Consider the following 23,993-nt stretch of genomic DNA (forward strand, 5'->3'; position numbering starts at 1 on the left):
CAATACCAATCACACTTGATCATGTAATATTTTGTAGGGAAGAACTTGTGATGATAGCATCCTATTACAGTATCACACTCAAATTCATTAAACTCTTTAGAATGTGGCAATAGAACTGAATTAAAAGCCTGAATTCAATGATTAGTAGGTGCATCCTAATACTTTTGCTCCTATAAATGGTAATAAACATATATATTTGCACACATAAAGCCCACCATGAGTATATTGAAGCAATAATGGTGCACGTCTTTAACCCCCGATTTATATTATTCTTTTATTTTTTATCTTATTGCATATTAATGCATTGTTCAGGACTAATTCATCTGGCACTTAAAAAAATAAATATACAGTATAAGGTAAATTACAAGTAAGCATAAATTGACATTGTCAGTGGACCCCATTGACAGCCCAGCTTTTATGAGAACATTTGCAAGGTCTCATTTTTCTGGACATAAATCAGTGTGTATATGAATATCCTACAAAAATAAAAATAAAGTGTTTTTATTGTTGAGGTTTATTATACAGCTTTAATATGCTAAGAAACTCAAACAAGATGTCTGTTTTTTTTCATATTCAATTTACAAATTAAATTTTGGACAGGGAAACGTATGTATCTAATTTAATGTACATTACTGGATGCAATGTTTCTCCAGCAGCTTTGAAACTTGGCAAGAAAAAGTTCTAAGAAGTTAAGTGCAGTTAAAGACAAAGGCAGAGTAAAAAAAAAATCAATATGATTTTCCAGCCAAGACATAAAATAAAAAAGTAAAGAATAAAAACAAAAAGATGCCTGCTCCACAGGACAGGCGGAAGTTTATAAAAATATTTCCAGACAAGTGATAGCAGATCGTTGTGAAAGAGTCCATAGAAAATCGTCCCGTAGGGTTTCTGCACCAAGGTAACATAGAAAAACTAAAAAAAAAAGTTCTTAACAGTACTGAAATGGTACAGTCTCCAACGCGCTGCATCGTCATAAGTGTTATAAAATGCTCCCACCTCTAATAAAATGCCAAGTTAATAAAGCAATAGTACAAAATAATAATAATAACCAGCTTAAAATATCACCATCGCTTTGTCTATTTACCAACAAATTTATGTAAAATCAGACTATATATACTTGGTGGTTTCTTCCATTAGAGAAAATGTGTCCATTTGGTCTGTAGAGTTGATGCACAGTAAGTGAGACATCACATTCCACCTCCACATAATGCGGCTTCCATATCAAACCATTGCTCCAGGTTCCACCTTCTCACGTGACTTACACAGCTTCATCATTATACAGTGCAGAGTATATGGGCTGAAAAAATGGATCTGCTCCGGGTTCTACTCCAGTTCGCTGTCGTCCCGCTCCGAGTTTATTGCTGTGCAGTAGTTGGGTCTATCTGATGGCCGGTAGCCCGGCAGACACACACACCTGTACGAGCCCTCCGTGTTAATGCATTTGGCATTTTTGCAGAGCGACATCCTGCTGTTTAGCTCATTGCACTCATTGACATCTATAAAGGAACAAGACAGGTAAAGTAATCAGTTCCACATAGCTTCTATTTTTTATAAACACATATGATATTCTGCTTTAGGCCTCCTTCACACCCATGTTTCCAGTAAATTAAATTATAACCTATGGGGCTTCTCACATGTCTGTGTTTTTTACCGGCAGCACGGATGGCAAGGGCCCATACAAGTCTATACATCCATGTAAAAAACGAATAGCACACGGATGGCATCCATGAGCCACCCATGTGATATATGTGTCTAACATTGCAAAGTAAAGCAAAAGCTTCGTAATTTCTTTTTCTTTAGACACACCGGAAAAACACAGATGGACACATTGATCAAAAAGACTGATGACACTGGTATTGTTTTTTTCCGGTACAAGTTTTATACACACGTGTGAAAAAGGCCTTAAAGGGATATTCCCCTTAGATACAAGTGCGTCTCACTAAATTAGAATATCATCAAAAAGTTAATTTATTTCAGTTCTTCGATACAAAAAGTGAAACTCCTATTATATAGAGTCATTACAAACAGAGTGATCTATTTCAAGTGTTTATTTCTGTTAATGTTGATGATTATGGCTTACAGCCAATAAAAAGCCAAAAGTCGTTATCTCAGTAAATTAGAATACTTTATAACACCAGCTTGAAAAAATATTTAAAAATCTGAAATGTTGGCCTACTGAAATGTATGTTCAGTAAATGCACTCAATACTTGGTCGGGGCTCCTTTTCCATCAATTACTGTATCAATGCAGCGTGGCATAGAGGCGATCGGCCTGTGGCACTGCTGAGGTGTTATGGAAGCCCAGGTTGCTTTGATAGCAAACTTCTGCTCATCTGCATTGTTGGGTCTGGTGTCTCTCATCTTACTCTTGACAATACCCCATAGATTCTCTATGGTGTCAAGGTCAGGCGAGTTTGCTGGCCAATCAAACACAGTGATACTGCTGTTTTTAAACCAGGTATTGGTACTTTTGGCAGTGTGGACAGGTGCCAAGTACTGCTGGAGAATTAAATTTCCATCTCCAAAAAGCTTGACAGCAGAGGGAAGCATGAAGTGCTCTATAATATCAGGACAGATTGGACAACTTTGGGCTCCAATTTCTCCTGTTGCCCTTGGGAAAATAAAAAATTGGGGGCTAACAGATCATGTTTGTGGAAAAAATATGATTTTTTATTTTCACGCCCGTGCGTTGTAAACTTTAGTGAAACACTTGGGGTTCAAAGTGCTTACCACACATTTATATAAGTTCCTTGGGGGGGTCTAGTTTCCAAAATGAGGTCACTTGTGGGGGGGTTTACACTGTTTAGGCACATCAGGGGCATTCCAAACGCGACGCTCCTTCCCTTCCAAGCTCTGCCGTGCGCCCAAACAGTGGTTCCCCCCACATATGGGGTATCAGCATACTCAGGACAAATTGGACAACAACTTTTGGGGTCCAATTTCTCCTATTACCCTTGGGAAAATAAAAAATTGGGGACTAAAAGATCATGCTTGTGGAAAAAATGATTTTTTATTTTCAAGCCCGGGCGTCACAAACTTTAGTGAAACACTCGGGGCTCAAAGTGCTCACCACACATTTACAAAAGTTCCTTGGGGGTCTAGTTTCCAAAATGGGGTCACATGTGGGGGGGTTTCCACTGTTTAGGCACATCAGGGGCTCTCCAAACGCAACATGGCGTCCAATCTCAATTCCAGCCAATTTTGGTTTGAAAAAGTCAAACGGCGCTCCTTCCCTTCCGAGCTCTGCCGTGCGCACCAACAGTGGTTTTCCCCCACTAATGGGGTATCCATGTACTCAAGACAAATTGTACAACTTTATCTGTCCATTTTCTTTTACCCTTGTGAAAATAAAAAAAATGGTGCTAAAAGATCATTTTTGTGACTAAAAAGTTAAATGTTCATTTTTACCTTCCACGTTGCTTCTGCTCCTGTGAAACACCTGAAGGGTTAATAAACTTGAATGTGGTTTTGAGCACCTTGAGGGGTGCAGTTTTTAGAATGGTGTCAATTTTGGGTATTTTCTGCCATATAGACCCCTCAAAGTGACTTCAAATGTGAGGTGGTCCCTAAAAAAATGGTTTTGTAAATTTTGTTGTAAAGATGAGAAATCGCTGGTCAACTTTTAACCCTTATAACTTCCTAACAGAAAAATATTTTGTTTCCAAAATTGTGCTGATGTAAAGTAGACATGTGGGAAATGTTTTTTATTAAGTATTTTGGGTGACATAACTCTCTGTTTTAAGGGCATAAAAATTCAAAGTTTGAAAATTGCATAATTTTCGCCATATTTCCGTTTTTTTCATAAATAAATGGAAGTCATATCAAAGAAATTTTACCACTAACATGAAGTACAATATGTCATAAAAAAACAATGTCAGAATCACCGGGATCCATGGAAGCGTTCCAGAGTTATTACCTCATAAAGGGGCAATGGTCAGAATTGTAAAAAATTGTCCCGTCATTAACGTGCAAACCACCCTTGCGGGTAAAGGGATTAAAGTTTATATATATATACTTCCAATAGGGGGCACTAGAGTTCTAATCCTCTTCCTCTCCAACGAGACTATTTTCATATTTCCCAGAGGAACATTGTGGCTTTAAGTCTCCTCATCTTGGCATGCTTAACATGTCACTCTCCACAACCCACATTTAATGAAGTTGTTGAGCTCGTTTTCTGTTGTACTTACCACCAATATTCTGGCACAATATTTTTTGGGGGCAAGTTTATTAAACTTTTACATAAGAAATAATGAATGCATGACTCTTGCTCGACTCTTGCTTTTTCAGACAGTCAAAACGTGTGGCAAATTTATTATTGGTGTGCGTGAGTTTTTCGGTGCAAATTAAAGATCTAAAGTAAGCCAACTAGGAGGTGCCAAAAGTAAGAAAATGTCTCTTAACTTATATCAAGATGAGCCAAATCTATCCTACAGCATGTGTCACTGCACAGCCACAACTTTCTGCCCTAAGTTTACACTACCTATTAATATGTAAATGCTTTTTCATGCATCATTAAAATCTTCAAACTTGATTTCTTAAAAACATTGTTAATACTTTTCATTAAATCATGTAATCTAATGTACATGGCTGCAAAGGGATACAGCGTCATGTTTGGGTGGGTGATTTTATATAGAGGTGCCATTGTGCCATATTTCATCACATGCTGTATGTCAATAGTATTACAGTGCAATGCAGCCAAGGGAGAATATGGTGCCTAACAAGGACCCACAGAGACTCCATTTTTGTACGGACTTTTATAGTGGTGTAACTTTAAGCTCTTGGGCCCTTAATGCAAAATCCCAGAGAGGACCGCCAACTATTACGGGTCCTTCATACAATAAATCTTCTCTTATGAGTCAAAGTGACCTTTTGGGCTCCCCTGAGCTCTAAGGCCTGGGTGCGACTGCAATCACTGCACTTACTATAGTCACATCCCTTTAATCTAACCCTGAGTTTAGAGGGAATAGAGTAATTGCCATTTATCTTATATAAGCTATTTGAAGGGAATCTGTCACCAGAACTTTGCCATCTATTCTAAGTGCAACATAACACAGACACAGAGATCCCGATTCCAATGATGTATCACTTACTGGGCTGCTTGTTGTAGTTTTAACAAAATTACTGTTTTATCTGCAGGAGATTATCACTAAAGGACTACTAAACCTACTGTCATGTAGTTCTCCATATTCATGAGCTCCGCATAACCCCACCCTCCACCACTGCAGCTTTTTGCTTATGCACAGTGTGCATAGAAAGGTGGGAATCACCGATGTAGGTGGGGTTATACTGGGCTCAGTATTTAGAGCACTGCTAGATTTGCAGCAGAGAAAAGAGGGATTTTATCAAAACTGAAGCAAGCGGCTAAATACTTGATACATCACAGGAATCAGGATCTCTACATTATGCTGTTCTCAAATGGGATAGCAAAAACCTGGTGGCAGATTCCCTTTAAATGGGGAGGGGGAAATAGAAGGATTCAGTCAATACTAGGAGGATATTGATCATATGGGATGAAGAAACTGGATTATATAGCGTCTTGGCAAAGATAGATGTTATTCTTACCAACACAAGTCATCTTCATAATGTCCAGGTGGTAGCCATCGAAGCAGTCACAAGTGTATCCTTCCTGCACCCGCACGCATCTACCATTTTCACATCCATTAAGGATGCCACACTCTTCGGCCTGCAGCTCCTCGTACTTGTCATTGTCTTCTCCTACAAGGGCAGACAACAATTACAATTCATGAGGATGACATCATGCGTTCGAGATGTTTAGTGTTCCGGTTATCTTCTCCATATATAATTTTACATATACAGAGGACACAACATTCCACCATGAAACAAGATGTAATATAAGTATAGCTATAGATGTTCCTCATCACAGGATGTCCTCTTTTATCAATATTTACTATTTTAGTCAGAATTATCTTAGTGCAAAGGATTATGAATTTTCAAAAACGATAATAACCATGAATACCAGTTGTTACAGAGGAATGGTACTGTCACCCAGCTCTCCACAAACCATGGCCCCGACAATGGCGGACACAGCTAAACAATCTTTTCCTCCTGTAATGCCCTCCCTGTAGGGTGCCAGCCGTCCAGACATAGTTAGGTTGAAAAAAGGTGTAGGTCCATCAAGCTCAACCTTTCTAACATTCCAGGACAGTCCGTAAAATCAGGCATTTTTTTTCTTTGCCCTGTTCGTAACAATAAATTGAAAGAGTCCATGATTTTTGGGAAGCTGAAGAAACTTAGACGATAAATTTTACTGTAATTATCATGATTTTACAGTTTCCAACGAATGCAGCTGATATCTTTATATCAGAATTATGAGCAGTAGACCTTTATAATCATAATTTTTTATTACGGTTTTCCAATGTGTAGGGAAAATCTATTGTGCGTACGCGATGCTCACACGGGAAATTCCGAGAGGTTTTTGACGTGTTTTTATTATGTCAAATTGGGTGTAAAAAATAGAAACTGTACAAATGAAAGATTAATACTTAAATTATGTGATTGCTATCTATGGTACCATGGGTACGTTCTTTTTATGTATTGAACAGAACATTCCAATGCCAGTAGAGGGCAGCAAAACTACATACAGCACATGGTCATAGCCCTTTAAAAGTAAGGGAAGACTATGAGCTTAGAAGTGTTCATTTATAATTTTTTATATTCTCCAATTCTAACACAACTTTTTACAACATTAACATTAAAAGTAAATGTCAAGTTTCAATGATTTAACACTGATTGATTATTCTTAATTATAAAAGTGTTGATGATGTTTCTGTACATGGATTCAAAATCAGAAATCCGCTTTTAGGAAAAGTTGTCTGATTCTGCACCAAACTTTATAACATCATTAAGAACTCCTCTCCTCTTCTTTTTACAATGGATTTTGCAGCTGTGTGACATTTGTTAGTGTCCCTCTAATGCAAGACCTATCACTATAATAAATTTCAATTTCAAATTATTTTCTCGGACGCCTGCCTACCATCTAGCCCTGTTATTTATAAGTATTAAGTATAATGAAACGCTTAAAGCCAAACACAACACAAATAAAATTGCACATGTGACACCAACATTTACACTGATAATAGTGTTATTATTAAAGGGAATCTGTCACCATGAAAATGCCGTCCAGTCTGGAGGCAGCGTGCTATAGAGCAGGAGGAGCTGAGAAGATTGATATAAAGTTTAGGGATGGAAGACTCAGTATAAGGCCGGTTTCACATTAGCGCATTTTATGCGCACGCACGGCCGGGGGTAGCTCCGCCCCCGATCCGGCTCTCTGCCCGGCGTGCCCGCCCCTTGCCTGTAGCGCCGCCTCCTAGCGGACGGCGGCGCCTGCGATCGGCGCACCCTATCTTTAGCATAGGGTGCGCAGATCGTGCGCAGGTCGTGCGCTAGTTGCGCTTTGACCTGCGCTGCGCACTTATGACGGTGCGCCGTGCGCGCCAAAATCCGAAAAGTTCGATTTTGGCGCGCACGGCGCACCGTCAAAAGTGCGCAGCGCAGGTCAAAGCGCAACTAGCGCACGACCTGCGCACGATCTGCGCACCCTATGCTAAAGATATGGTGCGCCGATCGCAGGCGCCGCCGTCCGCTAGGAGGCGGCGCTACAGGCAAGGGGCGGGCACGCCGGGCAGAGAGCCGGATCGGGGGCGGAGCTACCCCCGGCCGTGCGTGCGCATAAAATGCGCTAATGTGAAACCGGCCTAAGCCTCTGCTCCTTTTGGGATTCTGGGTCCAGTCGGTGGTCCTGTAAGTGACCGCTAACTCTGTATACTCACTTATCAGTCACTGAGAGGACCGCCCACTGGACCGATAATCAAAGAGAGAGCAAAGATGAAATGGTTCAAACACAAATTATACTGAATCTTTTCTCACAAACTGTGCATCAATTTGCTCAGCTCCCCCTGCTCTATAACATGGTATGTAATCATACAACTACCACCAAGCTAAGTAATTAAAGTGGCAAAATATATCAAAATTTTAATACAATCAATGAATTATACACAAAAGCAAAAAACATTGAAAACCCATAAACCTACATAAAAGGAAAGATTGTGCAGTGTGAACAAAATTGTAATTATCATAATTAAATTTCCATATATCAGGAAAGTGGAGGTATAGGAGAACATGTAATAATCAGCAATACACAGAGACTTAGTATTATACACCTTATATATACTATATTAATATAACAAATCTCTTAAAAGGGTTGTCCACTACTTGGAGAACTCCATATTAAACTAAATGTTATAGACCCGATAAAATAATAAAGTCTATACTCGCCTCCCGTTCCAGTGCCACACCCGCAGTGTCGGCACTCGCTCTCCCCAGGGCTGTGATGCGATATTGTGACATGTGACCTCGAAGCACAATCAGCGCTGGCGTTCCTATCTCTGCTATCGTATGAACTGAACATTAAGAGGAAGTCAGGGATCAGTTGCAGCCTGGACTTCCCCTTCATGTTCATTTTGTCCGAAGGTGGAGACAGGAACGCGATGATAGGACACCGGGAATCATGTGTCATTCCACCGCATCTCAGCCCGGAATTGCGAGTGTCGACAATGCTGGAACGGCGCCGTCACAGGAGGTGAGTATAGGCTTTATTATTTTATCAGGGCATAACAATTAGTTTAAGAAGGGGTTGTCCTAGTAGTGGATAACCCCTTTAACATATAGAGTGCTAGAGCCATAAATAACCAATTATATTACCAATTAAACCAGTGGAGACCTATACAACCCCCTGTAATAGCACTCATGTCAGTCAATGGAACAAGACCCAAAACCACCAAATCCCAATGTGAGTCTGACCACGCTGCCCAGTACCTTTATAACATGGTGCCCACAGGAAGGACTGCATTTTCATTGTGACATGATTCAAGTACGAACCGCAATATGCGTTCTGGTCGAAATGTATCCTGTTTCTAAATTTAAAGACTATGTCTGTGCATGCATCACAGTCTGTACCCGTAATGTAGAAAAGGTTTTCATGAGGGTTCTTTTTCTGGAGTGAAACATTAGTGTTACCAGTCTAGGCTCCCTTCTCACATCTCATAAGGCTGTCTCCCTTTCCTGTGGTTTCCTCAAAAACCTGGCAAACTCCTAAAACATCATCACCCAAATACTTTTAAACTTGACTTAGACAATTCTGTGTTTCTGAGTATTCATAAAGCTTTGTGTTCAGTTATACTGTGCTTTGGAGTTTGCCTCACCATCCATTTCATGCAGATTACAATGATCTTTTAAGCAAACATGGTATCGGTGGGTTCAGCCAACATTAGTCTGATATGTATGGGGGCCTTTATTACAACTCCGACTTCTAAACAAAAAATCTGCATTTCTATTACGCAACACGGCCTGAGGTTCATGAAAAAGTGCAACACAACTGAAGAACTACCCTGTAACACTCAAAGAAGGCAGAACATGTGACAGAAGCAAAGCCTAGGGACCTCCCAAGTAACCAGTAGCCTTATTGTAGACATGCAATAGTAGTGCGTTGGACCTTTTTAGCCCTGAAGAACTGCAGCAATTCATTGTGTCATAGAGTCTACTGGACGCTGAAATTGTTCTGCAGGAATATTGTCCTATGTGGACATGATAACCTCTAGTAGTGCTGTTCCAGACATGCTCTAAACAGCCTGGTCCATAGAATTAAGAGCTGAATATAAAGGCCAGGGAAGCAAGGAGAGCTTGTTACCATGTTGTTGGAACCAATCCATGAATGTATACGACCCTTGTTGGATGGTGAAACTACCTTCTGCCACACGAAAAATAACTGCCATAAATGTCTTTGGCCGAAACGTTGTTTTTTTAATTACATCTTGTTTGCGGTTATCACCCTATTTAAAAAAAAAAATAAATAAATAAATGTGAAGGTTTATATCTATTATTTCATTGCTGGAAGATTCTGAATTTTCAAATGTTTAGATATCTCTGCTGTCCCAAACATCCATCCAGAGAGGATCCAACATGTGTGGCAAAAAAACATTACCTACACCATTGCTCCTGCTCCACCATCCTCAAAGGTTGCCATCTGAAAGATATACTCAATTAACTATACTCCTTTGCTTAATTCTGATCCTCCCATCTGTATGGTGTAGCAGAATTCTATGAATAGGAGAATGCTTTTTCATCAATCAATCGTTCATTTGTTGTCATCTTGTCTTCCACAGGAGTCCTGTCCCACTAGAGACTTGCCCTTGTCCTTCCCTCAGACAGCTCTAGCACTTTACCGGTTGTCTGCTGTTACAGCTCATCCATGCTAAGGGACAACAAGCTGTGCGTCTGGACATGTTACTTGGAGAGACACATCTCTATGTCTGATACTTACCTCCAACCGGCTCCCCCGCTGCTCATCGCTGGTCGCGCGAGAACGTCCTGGACCGTTTCTAGTCGTCAGCTTCCTGCTGGGCTTCCTGTGGCGCCGACGAGCGACGCGTGGACGCGGGCGGAGGACGTCAGGATCGCCTCGTCTGACAGGTAAGTAGCAACCCCCGACCCCTGCTATGTCGCTGGTGAGATCTGCCTGTGTGGCAGCTCACTAGCGACCACTTAGCGATGCACCAGCGATCCATATCGTTGTCGGGATCGCTGGTGCAGCGCTAAGTGTGACGGTACCATTAAGCAGTAACCGCTGTTTTAATTTTTATTTCATAAATCAATAGTCCATGTCAAAATAAGCAACTTTGTAATATAATAATAATAATAATAATAATAATAAATTTTATTTTTATAGCGCCGACATATTCCGCAGCACTTTACATTTCAGAGGGGATTTGTACAGACAATAGACATTACAGCATAACAATAATCACATACAGTAGATTATAACAAATACCAAAAGGAAAGAGGGCCCTGCTCGCAAGCTTACAGTCTATGAGGAAAGAGGGAGACACGAAAGGTGGGTGGTAACAGTTACCCTGATTGTATGGACCAGTCATAATGTTAAGTGTGTAACAGTACAGACACAGAGGGCTAATGGAGGCATAAAGCATGTGGGAACATGATGCGGGGAACCTGGTTATGGTAAAACTTTTGGCTCTGCCACACAGGGATAGATTAGGTTAATGTGTTGGGGTGGTAGGCCAGTCTGAATAAATGCGTTTTCAGGACACGCTTAAAATTGTGGGGATTGGGGACTAATCATATTGACCTGGGAAGTGCATTCCAAAGAATTGGCGCGGCACGTGTAAAGTCTTGGAGACGGGAGTGGGAGGTTCTGACTATTGAGGATGCTAATCTCAGATCATCAGCAGAACAGAGGGCGCGGGTAGGGTGGTATACTGAAACAAGGGAGGAGATGTAGGGTGGTGCTGAGCCATGGAGGGCTTTGTGAGTGAGGGTAATAAGTTTATACTGAATTCTGGAGTGGATGGGTAGCCAGTGTAATGACTGGCACAAGGTAGAGGCATCGGTGTAACGATTGGTGAGGAATATGATCCTGGCTGCAGCATTCAAGACAGATTGGAGGGGGGAGAGTTTGGTAAGAGGGAGACCGATTAGAAGAGAGTTACAATAGTCGAGACGAGAATGAATAAGAGAAACAGTAAGAGTTTTTGCAGAGTCAAAGGTAAGAAAAGGTCGAATTCTAGAAATGTTTTTGAGGTGCAGATGACAAGAGCGAGCCAGTGATCAAATGTGGGGGGCAAAGGAAAGCTCGGAATCAAGTATGACCCCAAGACAGCGGGCCTGTTGCTGGGGAGTAATAGTGGAACCACACACAGAAATGGCAATGTCGGGTATAGGTACATTAGTAGAGGGATGAAACACCAGGAGTTCAGTCTTTGACAGGTTCAGTTTCAGATATAGTGAGGACATGATATTAGACACAGCGTTTAGACAATTGCCGGTGTTTTCTAGAAAGGCTGGCGTGATGTCAGGAGAAGAAGCGTATAATTGGGTGTCGTCAGCATAGAGATGGTACTGGAAATCAAATCTACTGATTGTTTGACCAATAGGGGCAGTGTACAAGGAGAAGAGGAGGGGACCTAGAACCGATCCTTGGGGGACCCCAACAGTAAGGGGAAGATGAGAGGAGGAGGAACTGGCAAAAGATACAGTAAAAGGAGCGGTCGGAGAGATAGGAGGAGAACCAGGAGAGAACGGTATCCTTGAGGCCAATGGAACGGAGCATAGTGAGGAGGAGCTGATGATCCACAGTGTCGAATGCTGCAGAGAGATCCAAGAGAATTAGCATGGAGTAGTGACCATTTGATTTAGCTGTTAGCAGATCATTAGAGACTTTAGTGAGGGCAGTTTCAGTGGAGTGTAAAGAGCGGAAACCGGATTGGAGAGGGTCGAGAAGAGAGTTTTCTGAGAGATAGCGGATAAGACGGGAGTGGACCAGGCGTTCCAGGAGTTTAGAGATGAAGGGAAGATTAGAGACAGGTCTATAGTTAGCGGCACAGTTTTGGTCGAGGGATGGTTTTTTAAGTAGTGGATGTATGATGGCATGCTTAAATGAGAAGGGAAAAATACCAGAAGAGAGAGAGAGGTTAAATATTTTAGTTAGGTGAGGGGTGACAGCAGGGGAAAGGGACTGAAGGAGCTGTGACGGAAATGGGTCACTGGTGCAAGTAGTTGGGCGAGAAGATGCAAGGAGCCTGCTTACTTCTTCTTCTGTGACTGGTTCAAAATCAGAGAGTGAGTTCGATGCAGTGGGGGAGGGAGGACAGTGCATGGTATGAGGTGATTGGGAGATAATTTCCTGTCGGATCTGGTCAATTTTTTCTTTGAAGTAATTGGCCAGATCGTCAGCTCGGAGCTCCGTGGTTGGGGCCTGTACTCTTGGATTGAGTAGAGAATGAAAAGTGTCAAAGAGACGTTTCGGGTTATTGGACAGTGAGGTGATGAGGGTGTTGAAATAGGTTTGTTTGGAGAGGTGAAGGGCAGTGTTGTATGTTCTAAGCATAAACTTAAAATGGATGAAATCTTCGTGTAGATTGGATTTTCTCCACAGACGTTCGGCGCACCTGGAGCACCGCTGCAGGAAACGTGTTTGCACCGTGTGCCAGGGTTGTCGCCATCTGCGTTGTGGTGTTCTATTTATAGGGGGTGCAAATTCATCCAGGGCACTTTGAAGTGTTTCATTGTAATGCTTCAATGCAGAATCAGGACAGGAGAGGGAGGAGATAGGGGCCAATGAAGACTGCAAGTTCTTCATAAGTTTCTGGGTGTTAATGGCCTGTATGTTTCTATAAGTATGCACAGTGGGGGTGACCTGAGCAGCATGGCAGTTCTTGATAGAGAATGAAAGAAGATTGTGGTCAGAGAGCGGGAGAGGGGAGTTTGCAAAATCATCCACTGCACAAAGCCGAGAGAAGACCAAGTCGAGGGAGTTTCCGTCTTCATGCGTTGGAGAATTAGTAAGCTGCGAAAGGCCAAATGAGGAGGTTAGAGATAAAAGGTGAGTAGCAGATGGTGAGAGGGGAAGAGCAATGGGGATGTTGAAATCACCCATGATGAGGGTAGGGATGTCACAGGAGAGAAAATGTGGAAGCCAAGTGGCAAAATGATCCAGGAACTGATGGGAGGGGCCGGGAGGACGATACACCACCGCCACTCGCATGGAGAAGGGGGTGTAGAGTCTGACGGCATGGACCTCAAAAGAAGGGAAGACAAGTGAGGGTACTTGAGGGATAACCTGAAAGGTACATTTTGGTGATAGGATTGTAATAAATCTTATCAGAGAAATCTGCTTCTTTCTCTGCCAGAATTGAACTTTCAACAAAATTCTCAATTTTGGGGTAAAATCTGTTTTCGGTGAAGACAGACTTTCCCATTACTGAGATAGGAGAGGGCAGCTGCTACAAATACAATTCTTTGTAGACAGAAAGAGGGAGGAGATAGAGGCAGAACTCCCTCCTCCTTCTCCTTTCTACATAGAATCTTATCAGTAGTAGCTGCCATCACCTATCTCAGTAATGGGAATGACTTCACCGAATACAAATTTTACTTAAAAATTGACAATTTTAATAATGACTAGTGATGAGCAAGTATACTCGTTACTCAAGATTTCCCGAGCATGCTCCAGTGATCGCCGAGTATTTGGATGTGCTCGGAGATTTAGTTTCTGTCACTGTAGCTGCATTATCTGCGGCTGCTAGACAGCCTGAATACATGTGGGGATTTCCTAATAAACAGGCAATCCCTATATGTATTCAGGCTGTCAAGCAGCCGCAAATCATGCAGCTATGGTGACAGAAACTAAATCTCCGAGCACATCCAAATACTCGAGAGATCACTCGAGCATCCTCAGGAAATCTCAAGTAATGAGTATACTCGCTCATCACTAATAATGACTGCTCAATTGTAGCACAGAAAGAAGTAGATTTCTCTGATAAGAAATATTACAAATTTGCTTATTTTCATGTGTACTAGCGATATATGACATATAAATTAAGACAACGGCTACGCTTTAACAAGTTATTCACATCCTTAGGGTCCCCTTGTTGTTCTTTCTTAATCACACCATTCTCGATATACTCTAACACTCTTGAGTTACAAGAGAAAACCCCACAAGATTGGCAGTTTTTTTAAATACCAGTCCTGGCAAGTCTAACACAGAGGACTGTGCCACATACTGTATCTAAGTATCTGACATTGATTGATTTTTTTACTCTAATTTGATCCACTGATACTGATCAACATAAACTCACTGACTTAATCTTATCCAGCGCTCCGGAGTAACACATCTACCGTATTTTCCGTAGACCATAGCTCCAATCATGACGGTGCACGTGTCTCTCATAAAGTGGCCATTCACTCTATCTCCGAAGTTTACATTTAAAGCTAAATGAAAAGAATATGTCTCAGTGTAATACTGCCGATCATTTCTCGTGGCCAAACATGTTTTCTCTGCTGTGTGTTGCTCCGGTCTGAGCCACAACTGCTGCAGACACATTTTCTAACTTTTCTAGATGTGATTTATTAATCTGCAGTTCTACACATCACACTGGGAATTGTGCATTTGCTAAACTTCCAGCAAAACACACACACCCCATGTGATGCTGGATGAATCCCATGCTTATGAATCCAGCCTGACACAGCTTTACATAATGTTTTCTCTGCCTGTAAATGATAAATAAGGATTAACAACTCTCATGGGATGGAAAAGCTGTTTTGCTGAAATCTAAAAATGTCTGGCAATGGAGCGACTGTAGAAAAGATGAATTTACATTGCTTATAATATGACAGATTGCAACAGTAGCTAAAGGCTACAATATAATTTAACACAAGGTTTGAAGATTTTGGTCAATGGCCGTTCACAGATGACAGTATGGGACCCAGCCCTGTCTGAGACCTCTCGCTACTTAGAAATGTTTAGATTTTCTAGAATGATTATCATAACGTGAGTCTTCATTCCAAAAGCATTGCATTAAATTAATTCTACTAATTTTTGCTCCACTTTTGGTGAAGCTACTTGAGTACTAGGAAAGTGCACAAGAATTCATTCAAGGTTGACCGATAGAGATAAACCCTTGCCACACGCCTTATTAGGGAATTGTCAGGACTCTAATGTCAGGACCCTGTCAGCGTCGGCAAACTGCCACGCAGAGCAGGGTGACTTACCCACACTATGGGAGAGCGCGGGGTCCAATACTGTAGTGATGGTTCAAGCAGACAGGACCTGCGGCACTGAAAATAGTAAGGAGTCCCAGGACCTACGATCATGTGACTGCAGGGGGCGGGGCTTAGTGTCCTACTGCTGCAGATGATGTAATGTACCTACTGCAGGGAAACTGTTGTAGAGGAGAGGAAAACGCAGGTCAGACAAGCGAGGGTTCATACACGGAGAGGGCTGTGCGGTACCAGAGGGACGAGCAGAGAATAGTCAAGTCACAGGCAGAGGGTCATACACAGAGAGGTAGCACAGTACAAGAGGGACAGGCAGAACTCATAACAGGGACAGAACCGGATCAAAACCAAACAAGCAACAAGTTATCAGGCACAAGGCACACGTACGCACGAGGTCAACTAACTCAGCCGAGGGCAGGAGTATAACTGACACTGGACCTAGGTCAAGTGAGCATTAAATAGCCGCCCTCTGCCAGAGAGAGGCAGAAACAATTAACCCCTGTCTGACCAGGACGGGCAAAAGACAAACCCCATCCTGGATCATGACAGGAATAAGGATGTAATAAAGAGGTTTCCCCTATTGGCATAATGGCCGGGATAAAATGCAGTATTTCAGCAGTCATAGAAGGAGAAATGTAGAATCAGACACATATTGCCAACCCAAACCCTCAGAGATTACAGATCATCATCGAAAGATAAAAAATCCAGAATAAAGCTCAGCCAGCTTCTTTTAGGAAGGGGTAATCTGCTTACATACTTTCAAATTGCCTACTCCCCTAGAAGCACATGTCATAATGAGTTTATAAGATACAGGGCCCCTAACAGCGGACATTTTACTCACTCACTAAATGATTGTGCACCTGCCTTCCACTATTCTCTGCCAGGAATTCACAAACCTGGCTCTACATTGGATATTGGAGGTGGCCTATCTGTATCTAAAAGGCAGATTTGCCTACACATTATGGCCTCTAAATTCATCCTCCTAAACCTTTTGTAAATTACAAGCATTCTTCTTAGTTTTGTAATAAATTTATTTAGATTTATTCAACCATTTGATCCCACTAGATGATGTCATAATGTAATCTTCAAATTGCTGATATCATTCTTTAGTATACTTAGCATTTCAAAGTATTATAGCCTCCAGGCCAGCCAAGAAAGCTAGTGCAGAAGGTCTAAAGACCACTTGTTGGCTCCCAAGAATAAACAGCAGCACCCTACAGGCTGTAAATGAGAGTCAAAACATTCAGATGTCACTATTAAACCACAACATCTAAGAAATTAAACAGCAAGAATTAGAGTTATCGCCTAATCCTGTAGTAAGCTATGGATCGAAACAGATTGTTAGGATCCCAATTAAGAAAGACACAATGTGCTGACAGCAGTCTAATAACAGGAAACCTGATGTCAGGTTACTGCTAATGCAAGGCAATCCATGCAGGGCCGGCATCAGCACCCGGGCAAGTGCTGGGGCCCTGAGCGGGCGGGGGGAACTCACCGTCAGGGACATCGGCACGCTAAGGGAGCCTGGTGCTTGTGGCGGCGCCTGCGAGTGGGCCCCCCGCTTGCCCAGGGACCCGGCACTTGCAATACTTACCTCTCCACCACTGCAGCATCTTCCGTGTCTCCTGACTGTGACGTTCAGGTAAGAGGGCGCGATGACGTCACGAAGCCAGAAGACGGAAACATGGATTTTTGTGAGTACTCACCGTAAAATCCTTTTCTCCGAGGCGCTCATTGGGGGACACTGATACTGTGGGTGTATGCTTCTGCCGCTAGGAGGCTGACACTAAGTGAAAAAAAGAGGTTCGCTCCTCCTCGGCAGTATACACCCTCGCCCCTATTGCGGGTGGAAATCAGTTTGGTGCCAAAGCAGCAGGAGGACAACAAATCAGCCTTAATACAGGTACAACATGTCCAAAGGAAAACACCACCTTTATATCAAATAAGTAAACACATATTCATTTAAACAAGAGCCAACTGGCTAATAGGGTGGGTGCTGTGTCCCCCAATGAGCGTCTCGGAGAAAAGGATTTTAAGGTGAGTACTCACAAAAATCCATGTTTCTCCTTCGTCTCATTAGGGGACACAGATACTGTGGGACGTCCTAAAGCAGTCCCTGGGTGGGAGATTGACTCACCGATCCAAGCTAAATTCACCTCCTGTTTTCCTGTTTTAAAGGTGCGCCACCGTTGCTTGGAAAATCCTTCTACCCAGGCTTGCATCTGCTGAGGCCTGAGCATGGATATTATGTTTGGCAAATGTGTGCAGGCTGGACCAGGTTGCTGCCTTGCAAACCTGTTCCGTCGAAGCCTGATGCCGAAGCGCCCAAGAGACGCCCACTGCCCGAGCAAGGTGCGCTCTGATCCCTGCTGGAATCGGCATGCCTCTAATGCAGTAGGACTCCTGAATAGTCAAACGAATCCATCTGGATATGATCGACTTTGAGGCAGCGAGTCCCTTCCTGCGAACTTCAGGAAGCACGAACAGCGTGCCCGTCTGAGGAAAGGGTGCCGTCCGTGACACGTACCTCCGGAGGGCTCTTACCAGGTCTAATGTGTGAAGAGCCTTCTTCCACACGGTGCACCGGTGCTGGAAAAAATGAAGGCAAAACAACATCTTCATTGATGTGAAAAAGAGGACACGACCTTCGCAGAAAAAGAGGGGCTGGTCTGAGGACCACCTTATACTTATGGAAAGTGAGGAATGGAGCTCGGCAGGATAGAGCCGCCAGCTCTGAAAACCCGCCTGATGGAAGTGATGGCCACTAGGGGAACAACTTTTCCAGGAAAGGTATCCTGAAACAGTTCCAATGGAGCTTCCTTCAGAACGCTTAAGACCATGTTAAGAACCCAGGCGTCTATCGGCACCATATAGGGAGGTATCAAGTGGAACACTCCCCGGATGAAAAGTTTTCACCTGCAAATTGGCCGTAACCCTGCACTGGAACAGAACGGATAAGGCCGACATTTTTCTCCTGCGGAAACCTGAGGCAAAGCCCGAGTCTAATGCTCTAACGACTGAGCTATCTGGGCTCTCTGAGCCCGTCTGGAGAAAAACCAAGATGTTGGAGATCGAGAATCTAAGGCTGGTTTCACATTTGCGTTTTTTAGCGCTGGAAAAAAACGCATATGTGCGCATGCGTTTTTTCCCCTATATTTAACATGGGTGCGCATACCTGCGCGCTTGTAAGCGCACGTATGCGATTTTCATGCGCTGCGTTTTTTTGGGGTGTGCGTTTGTATTTTCCAGACGCAGCATGTTGCATTTTTTGGCCCTGCAAAAAAGCGCATGCGCACATATGCGCACGTTTTGCGCTAAAAATGGCCATTATAGCCTATGGATGCGCATATGTGCGCACTGGCATGCTCATGTATGCGTTTTTTTGCATATGCGGTTTTTTTTTAACCATGGAATTTAGGGGTTTGGGTTAGAGTTAGGGTTAGTTAAGGGGGTTTAGGGTTAGGGTTAGGGTCAGGGTCAGGGTTAGGGTTGGGGTTTGGGTCAGGGTTAGGGTTAAGTATGGTTTGGTTAAGGGTTAGGGTCAGGGTTAGGGTCAGGATTAGGGTTAAGTATGGTTTGGTTAAGGGTTAGGGTCAGGGTTAGGGTCAGGGTTAGGGTCAGGGTTAGGGTTAAGTATGGTTTGGTTAAGGGTTAGGGTCAGGGTTAGGGTCAGGATTAGGGTTAAGTATGGTTTGGTTAAGGGTTAGGGTCAGGGTTAGGGTCAGGGTTAGGGTTAGGGTTAAGTATGGTTTTGTTAAGGGTTAGGGTCAGGGTTAGGATTAGGGTTAAGTATGGTTTGGTTAAGGGTTAGGGTCAGGGTTAGGGTTAGGGTCAGGGTTAGGGTCAGGGTTAGGGTTAAGTATGGTTTTGTTAAGTGTTAGGGTCAGGGTTAGGGTCAGGATTAGGGTTAAGTATGGTTTGGTTAAGGGTTAGGGTCAGGGTTAGGGTCAGGGTTAGGGTTAAGTATGGTTTTGTTAAGGGTTAGGGTCAGGGTTAGGGTCAGGATTAGGGTTAAGTATGGTTTGGTTAAGGGTTAGGGTCAGGGTTAGGGTTAGGGTTAAGTATGGTTTTGTTAAGTGTTAGGGTCAGGGTTAGGGTCAGGATTAGGGTTAAGTATGGTTTGGTTAAGGGTTAGGGTCAGGGTTAGGGTTAGGGTCAGGGTTAGGGTCAGGGTTAGGGTTAAGTATGGTTTTGTTAAGGGTTAGGGTCAGGATTAGGGTTAAGTATGGTTTGGTTAAGGGTTAGGGTCAGGGTTAGGGTTAAGTATGGTTTTGTTAAGGGTTAGGGTTAGGGTCAGGGTTAGGGTCAGGGTTAGGGTTAGTTAGGGTTTAGGGTTTGGGTTAGGGTTAAGTATGATTTGGTTAAGGGTTAGGGTCAGGGTTAGGGTTAGGGTCAGGGTTAGGGTTAGGGTCAGGGTCAGGGTTAGTAAAGTCATGGTTTGGGTTAGTGTGAGGGGCCACCTAATGTTGGAAAAAAACGCGAACGCGGTAAAAACGCACTAAAAACGCATACAAATGCATAAAAACGCTGCGTTTTTTTCATGCATGCTCATAAAAATGCTTGAAAAAAACGCAGCAGTTGTATGCTTTTGTATGCGTTTTTTCAATGCGTTTTTTTTGCGGGAAAAACGCGCTGCAAAAAAAAGCAAGTGTGAAACTAGCCTTAGCGGAGAAATACCACGCCTCGACATCAAGCAAAGAACACCTTCCAGGTGTGGTGGTAAATTCATGCTGAAGCAGGCCTCCGGGCGCTAATCGTTGTAGCGACCCCCTTGCTCCCGAACCCTGCCTGGGTTAGAATCCGAGATTCAACGGCCCTGCCGTCAAACACAGGGTCCCTGAGCTCGGGTGGCAAATTGGCACTTGAGACGGTAGATCTGGACGCTCTAGCAGGCGCCCAGGAACGTCGGCGAGCAGCTGCCTTAGATCTATGTACCACGCTCGACGGGGCCAGTCTGGGGCCAGCAGAATCGCCGGCCCCCCTTCCGTCTTGATCCCTTTGCTGACTCTCGGGAGTAGTGGCAGTGGGGGAAATAGATATGGGAGGCGACACTGGTTCCATGGCAGAACCAACGCGTCCCCCGTGAATGCCTGCGGGTCCCTGGCCCGAGAGACATATGTGGGCACCTTGTCATTGACTCTGGAAACCGTCAGGTCCACATCTGGAGCTCCCCACAGTTGACAAATCTGTTGAAGAACTTCGGGATGTAGAGACCACTCTCCGGATTCAAGACCCTGCCGGCTGAGGAAGTCTGCCGCCCAATCTTCCACTCCCGGGATGTGGACAGCCGAAATCACCGAGTGGTTTGCTTTGGCCCACTGAAGAACGTGCTCCACCTCGCGCATGATTGTTCTGCTGCGGGTGCCCCCCTGACGAATTATGTAAACCACCACCGCGGCGATGTCCTATAGAATCCGGACAGGACGGCCTGCTAGCAAGTGATGAAACCTCTGCGGAGCCAGCCGAATTGCTCGTATCCCCCAATAAGTTGATCGGGAGGCGTGCCTACTGTGGCGACCACCGTTTCTGGGTTGTGTGGTGGCGAAACACCGCTCCCCAACCGAGGAGACTGACGTCAATTGTCATTATCAGCCCATGACATGGAGGGAAAGGTTTCCCCTAGGCCAGAATGGAACTGGTTATCCACCATCCGAGCGACTGCGTGACTTGAGAGGACAGATTGCACCGTCGATCGAGCGTGAAAGGATTCTTGTCCCAGGCTGACACGAGGTGTGCTGCAGAGGGTGAAGGATGGAACTGGACGAAAGGTATCGCTTCGATTGCTGCCACCATTTTCCCTAGGATCCTTATCGCGGATCGGATGGTATGAGGGACTGGTTGGCGTAGTGTCCGGACTCCCTGCCGGAGACTAGCGCCCTTTCCTGAGGGAGAATTATCAACCCTCAGCAAGTGTCGAAGATCATCCCTAGGAAGGAGATCCTCTGAGCTGGCACAAGGGATGATTTCTTTGCATTGACCAACCATCTAAGCGGCAAGAGTATCTAGCGTGATGTTGACACCTTCCTCACCTGCCCGTATTGACGGGCCCTTGACCAAGAGGTCGTCCAGATAAGGCAAGTCGACTATGCCTCGAGAATGCAGTGTGGCCCTGACAATTGCCAAAACCTTTGTGAACACTCCGGGAGCCGTGGCTAGCCCGAAGGGTAGCGCTACGAACTTAAAATGCTGAACGCTGATGGCGCAGCGTAGCCGCCTCTGATGAGGAGGAAAAAATGGGAATATGCAGAAAAGCGTCATGGCTGTCAATTGAGGCCAAATATTCTCACTGTTCCATGACCGCTATGACTGAACGGAGAGACTCCATCCGAACATGTCTGATCCTGATGAATTTGTTCAGAAGCTTTAGGTCCAAAACAGGCATGACAGACCCGTCCTTTTTGGGGACCGCAAAAAGGTTTGAATAGAACCCCTGAGCTCTTCCATGTTCCAGCACTGGAACAATGACTCCGTTGTGCAGGAGCGACTTGATGGCTCCCTATAGAGCCCTTACCTGGGTATCCACCCAGGGAAGCCGGGAAGGAAAAAACCTTCTTGGAGGGTATCTGACAAATTCTATTTTGTAACCTGAGGACACCAAGTCTTTTACCCATGCGTCGTGAGCGATGTTGGCCCAGACGTGGTGAAAACAGAGTAGGCAGCCGCCCACTTGCTGGTGTCGTCTGGTAAAGACCTCGAGTCATTTGGCCGATGACCCTTAGGATCTGGGTCCCCTCGATCTGGCCTTTTGAGCACGCATTCTCCCCAATGGGTTGGCTCTATATGACCTGCCGCTCCCTATCCTGGTTGGGGCGGCCTGAGGTGGCGGAATTGGGCCCCGTAGTCCACCTGGAGTCTTTTAACACATGACCCCAGACCGTCTCCTATTCGGGTCCCGGACCAGGCTCAGGCTGCTTACCGGCCCCACCTGACCGCTGCCGTCACGCCCGGCCTAGAATGGCCGGTGGCACTGCGAAAGGCCCGAAAACGTACCTGAACCGGGAGACAAAAAAACGATCTAACCCTCTGTTGGGGGAGAAACTCGCTCCTTCCTCCTGTGGAGTCGGAGATAAGTTGATCCAAAAATAGGCGGCCGCACTGATCAGGCAGGGAAGCCAAGGACTTCTTGGAAGTAGAATCGGCCCGCCATGTCCTCAACCATAGGGCTCTTCAGATAGAGATTGCATTAGCGGCAGCAAGTGCTGAACAACTGGCCGCATCCAAAAACGCATTCATTACATAATCTCCGGCTATCGTCATCTGACCTGTGACCTCCGAGATCTCTGCAGGTAGATCCTGCTCCTGCGCGACCTTGCTTAATGTTTCTGACTATGATATCATAGCCTTGGCTGCGAACGAGGGAGCGAGTGCAGACCCTGATGCCTCATATACTGAACGAGCTAGGCTCTCAATAAGGCAGTCCGTGGGATCTTTAATCGAGGAAACCCTAGGGACAGATAACAGGGTCTTAGTGGCCAGGCGTGAAACCGGAGGATCCACTATCAAGGATTCCATCCATTGTTTACGGAGGTCCGGAGCAAACGGATAACGCGTTTCGAGTGCCCTTTAACCCGAGAAAAAAAACGCCTTTTTGTACGTTCTCTGTGCCACTGTACTATGTCCTCAAACTCAGGGTGAGAGGAAAAAATTCTGTGCAGCCGCTTCACTCGTTTACATGCCCTTATGCTCCGTAGCTGCTGCGGTATCATCCTCAATCCCCAGGGTCTGATTGATGGCTTCTATGAGGCTGTCCACCGTTTCACGTGACTCTGGAGTGTCCAGGTCAATGGGCTCGTCTGAGTCGCAATCTGAGGTCTGCTCGCTATCAACCACTGGTGACGGGGAGCGAGAAGCAGATCTTACGGATGCCAAAGGCACCGGATGGACTGGGCGACACCGTGTGGATTTGTTTCCCCCGGGTCTGCCTGGAGTGAGGGCGGCCCCTGCAGGCCGGAGGCTCCTGTGAGGTGAATGTTCCCTCTAAAGGCGGCGACACTGTCCCTGCCCCTATCTGGGGCTTGAAGGGATTATATTGCTGTCGTAAGCGACACCATGTACTGTGACAGTGATCGGACCCACTCCGGGGAATTTGACACATTGGTCACAGTCGCAGGGGAGGGCTCCTGGGCGCGTTTGGATTCGCAGGCTTCGCATAAACGCCTCTGCGCCCGCAGAAACGCAGTCCGACAAGAGATGCTGTCCCTTGGTGTGGGAAAGTATACGCGGAGACGATACTCAACGCGTGCTCGCCCGTTGATGGTTTGGGGAGATCGGACCCTTTCAATAGGTTCCGTAGCCCCTGTCTCATCTTCATAGTAAACTAGAAAAAAATAGTCTGGAGAGATCCAGACTGTGTGTGCCTCCATAGGACACTAAGCAAAAAACTGATTTCCGCCCGCAATAGGGGCG

The 23,993-nt window shown here is 44.7% G+C and overlaps 1 protein-coding gene across 4 annotated transcripts in view; it reads right to left on the reverse strand.

Moving 5' to 3' along the window:
- Window positions 1-485: 485 nt before the first annotated feature.
- The window catches only part of LTBP1 (latent transforming growth factor beta binding protein 1), a 492,758-nt gene continuing 469,250 nt past the window's right edge, over window positions 486-23,993 (reverse strand). For all 4 annotated transcript variants that reach the window (XM_073557607.1, XM_073557605.1, XM_073557606.1 and 1 more), the window contains 2 exons: window positions 5,562-5,714; window positions 486-1,496 (listed from right to left, as the gene is read on the reverse strand). In XM_073557607.1, the coding sequence (XP_073413708.1) occupies window positions 1,324-1,496; window positions 5,562-5,714 (326 nt within the window). In that variant the 3' untranslated portion in view covers window positions 486-1,323. The remainder of the gene's footprint in view (window positions 1,497-5,561; window positions 5,715-23,993) is intronic.

The sequence above is a fragment of the Dendrobates tinctorius genome, unplaced genomic scaffold, assembly GCF_039654945.1.
Source record: "Dendrobates tinctorius isolate UK_male_01 unplaced genomic scaffold, ASM3965494v1 ptg000250l, whole genome shotgun sequence".
Classification (NCBI taxonomy): Eukaryota; Metazoa; Chordata; class Amphibia; order Anura; family Dendrobatidae; genus Dendrobates; species Dendrobates tinctorius.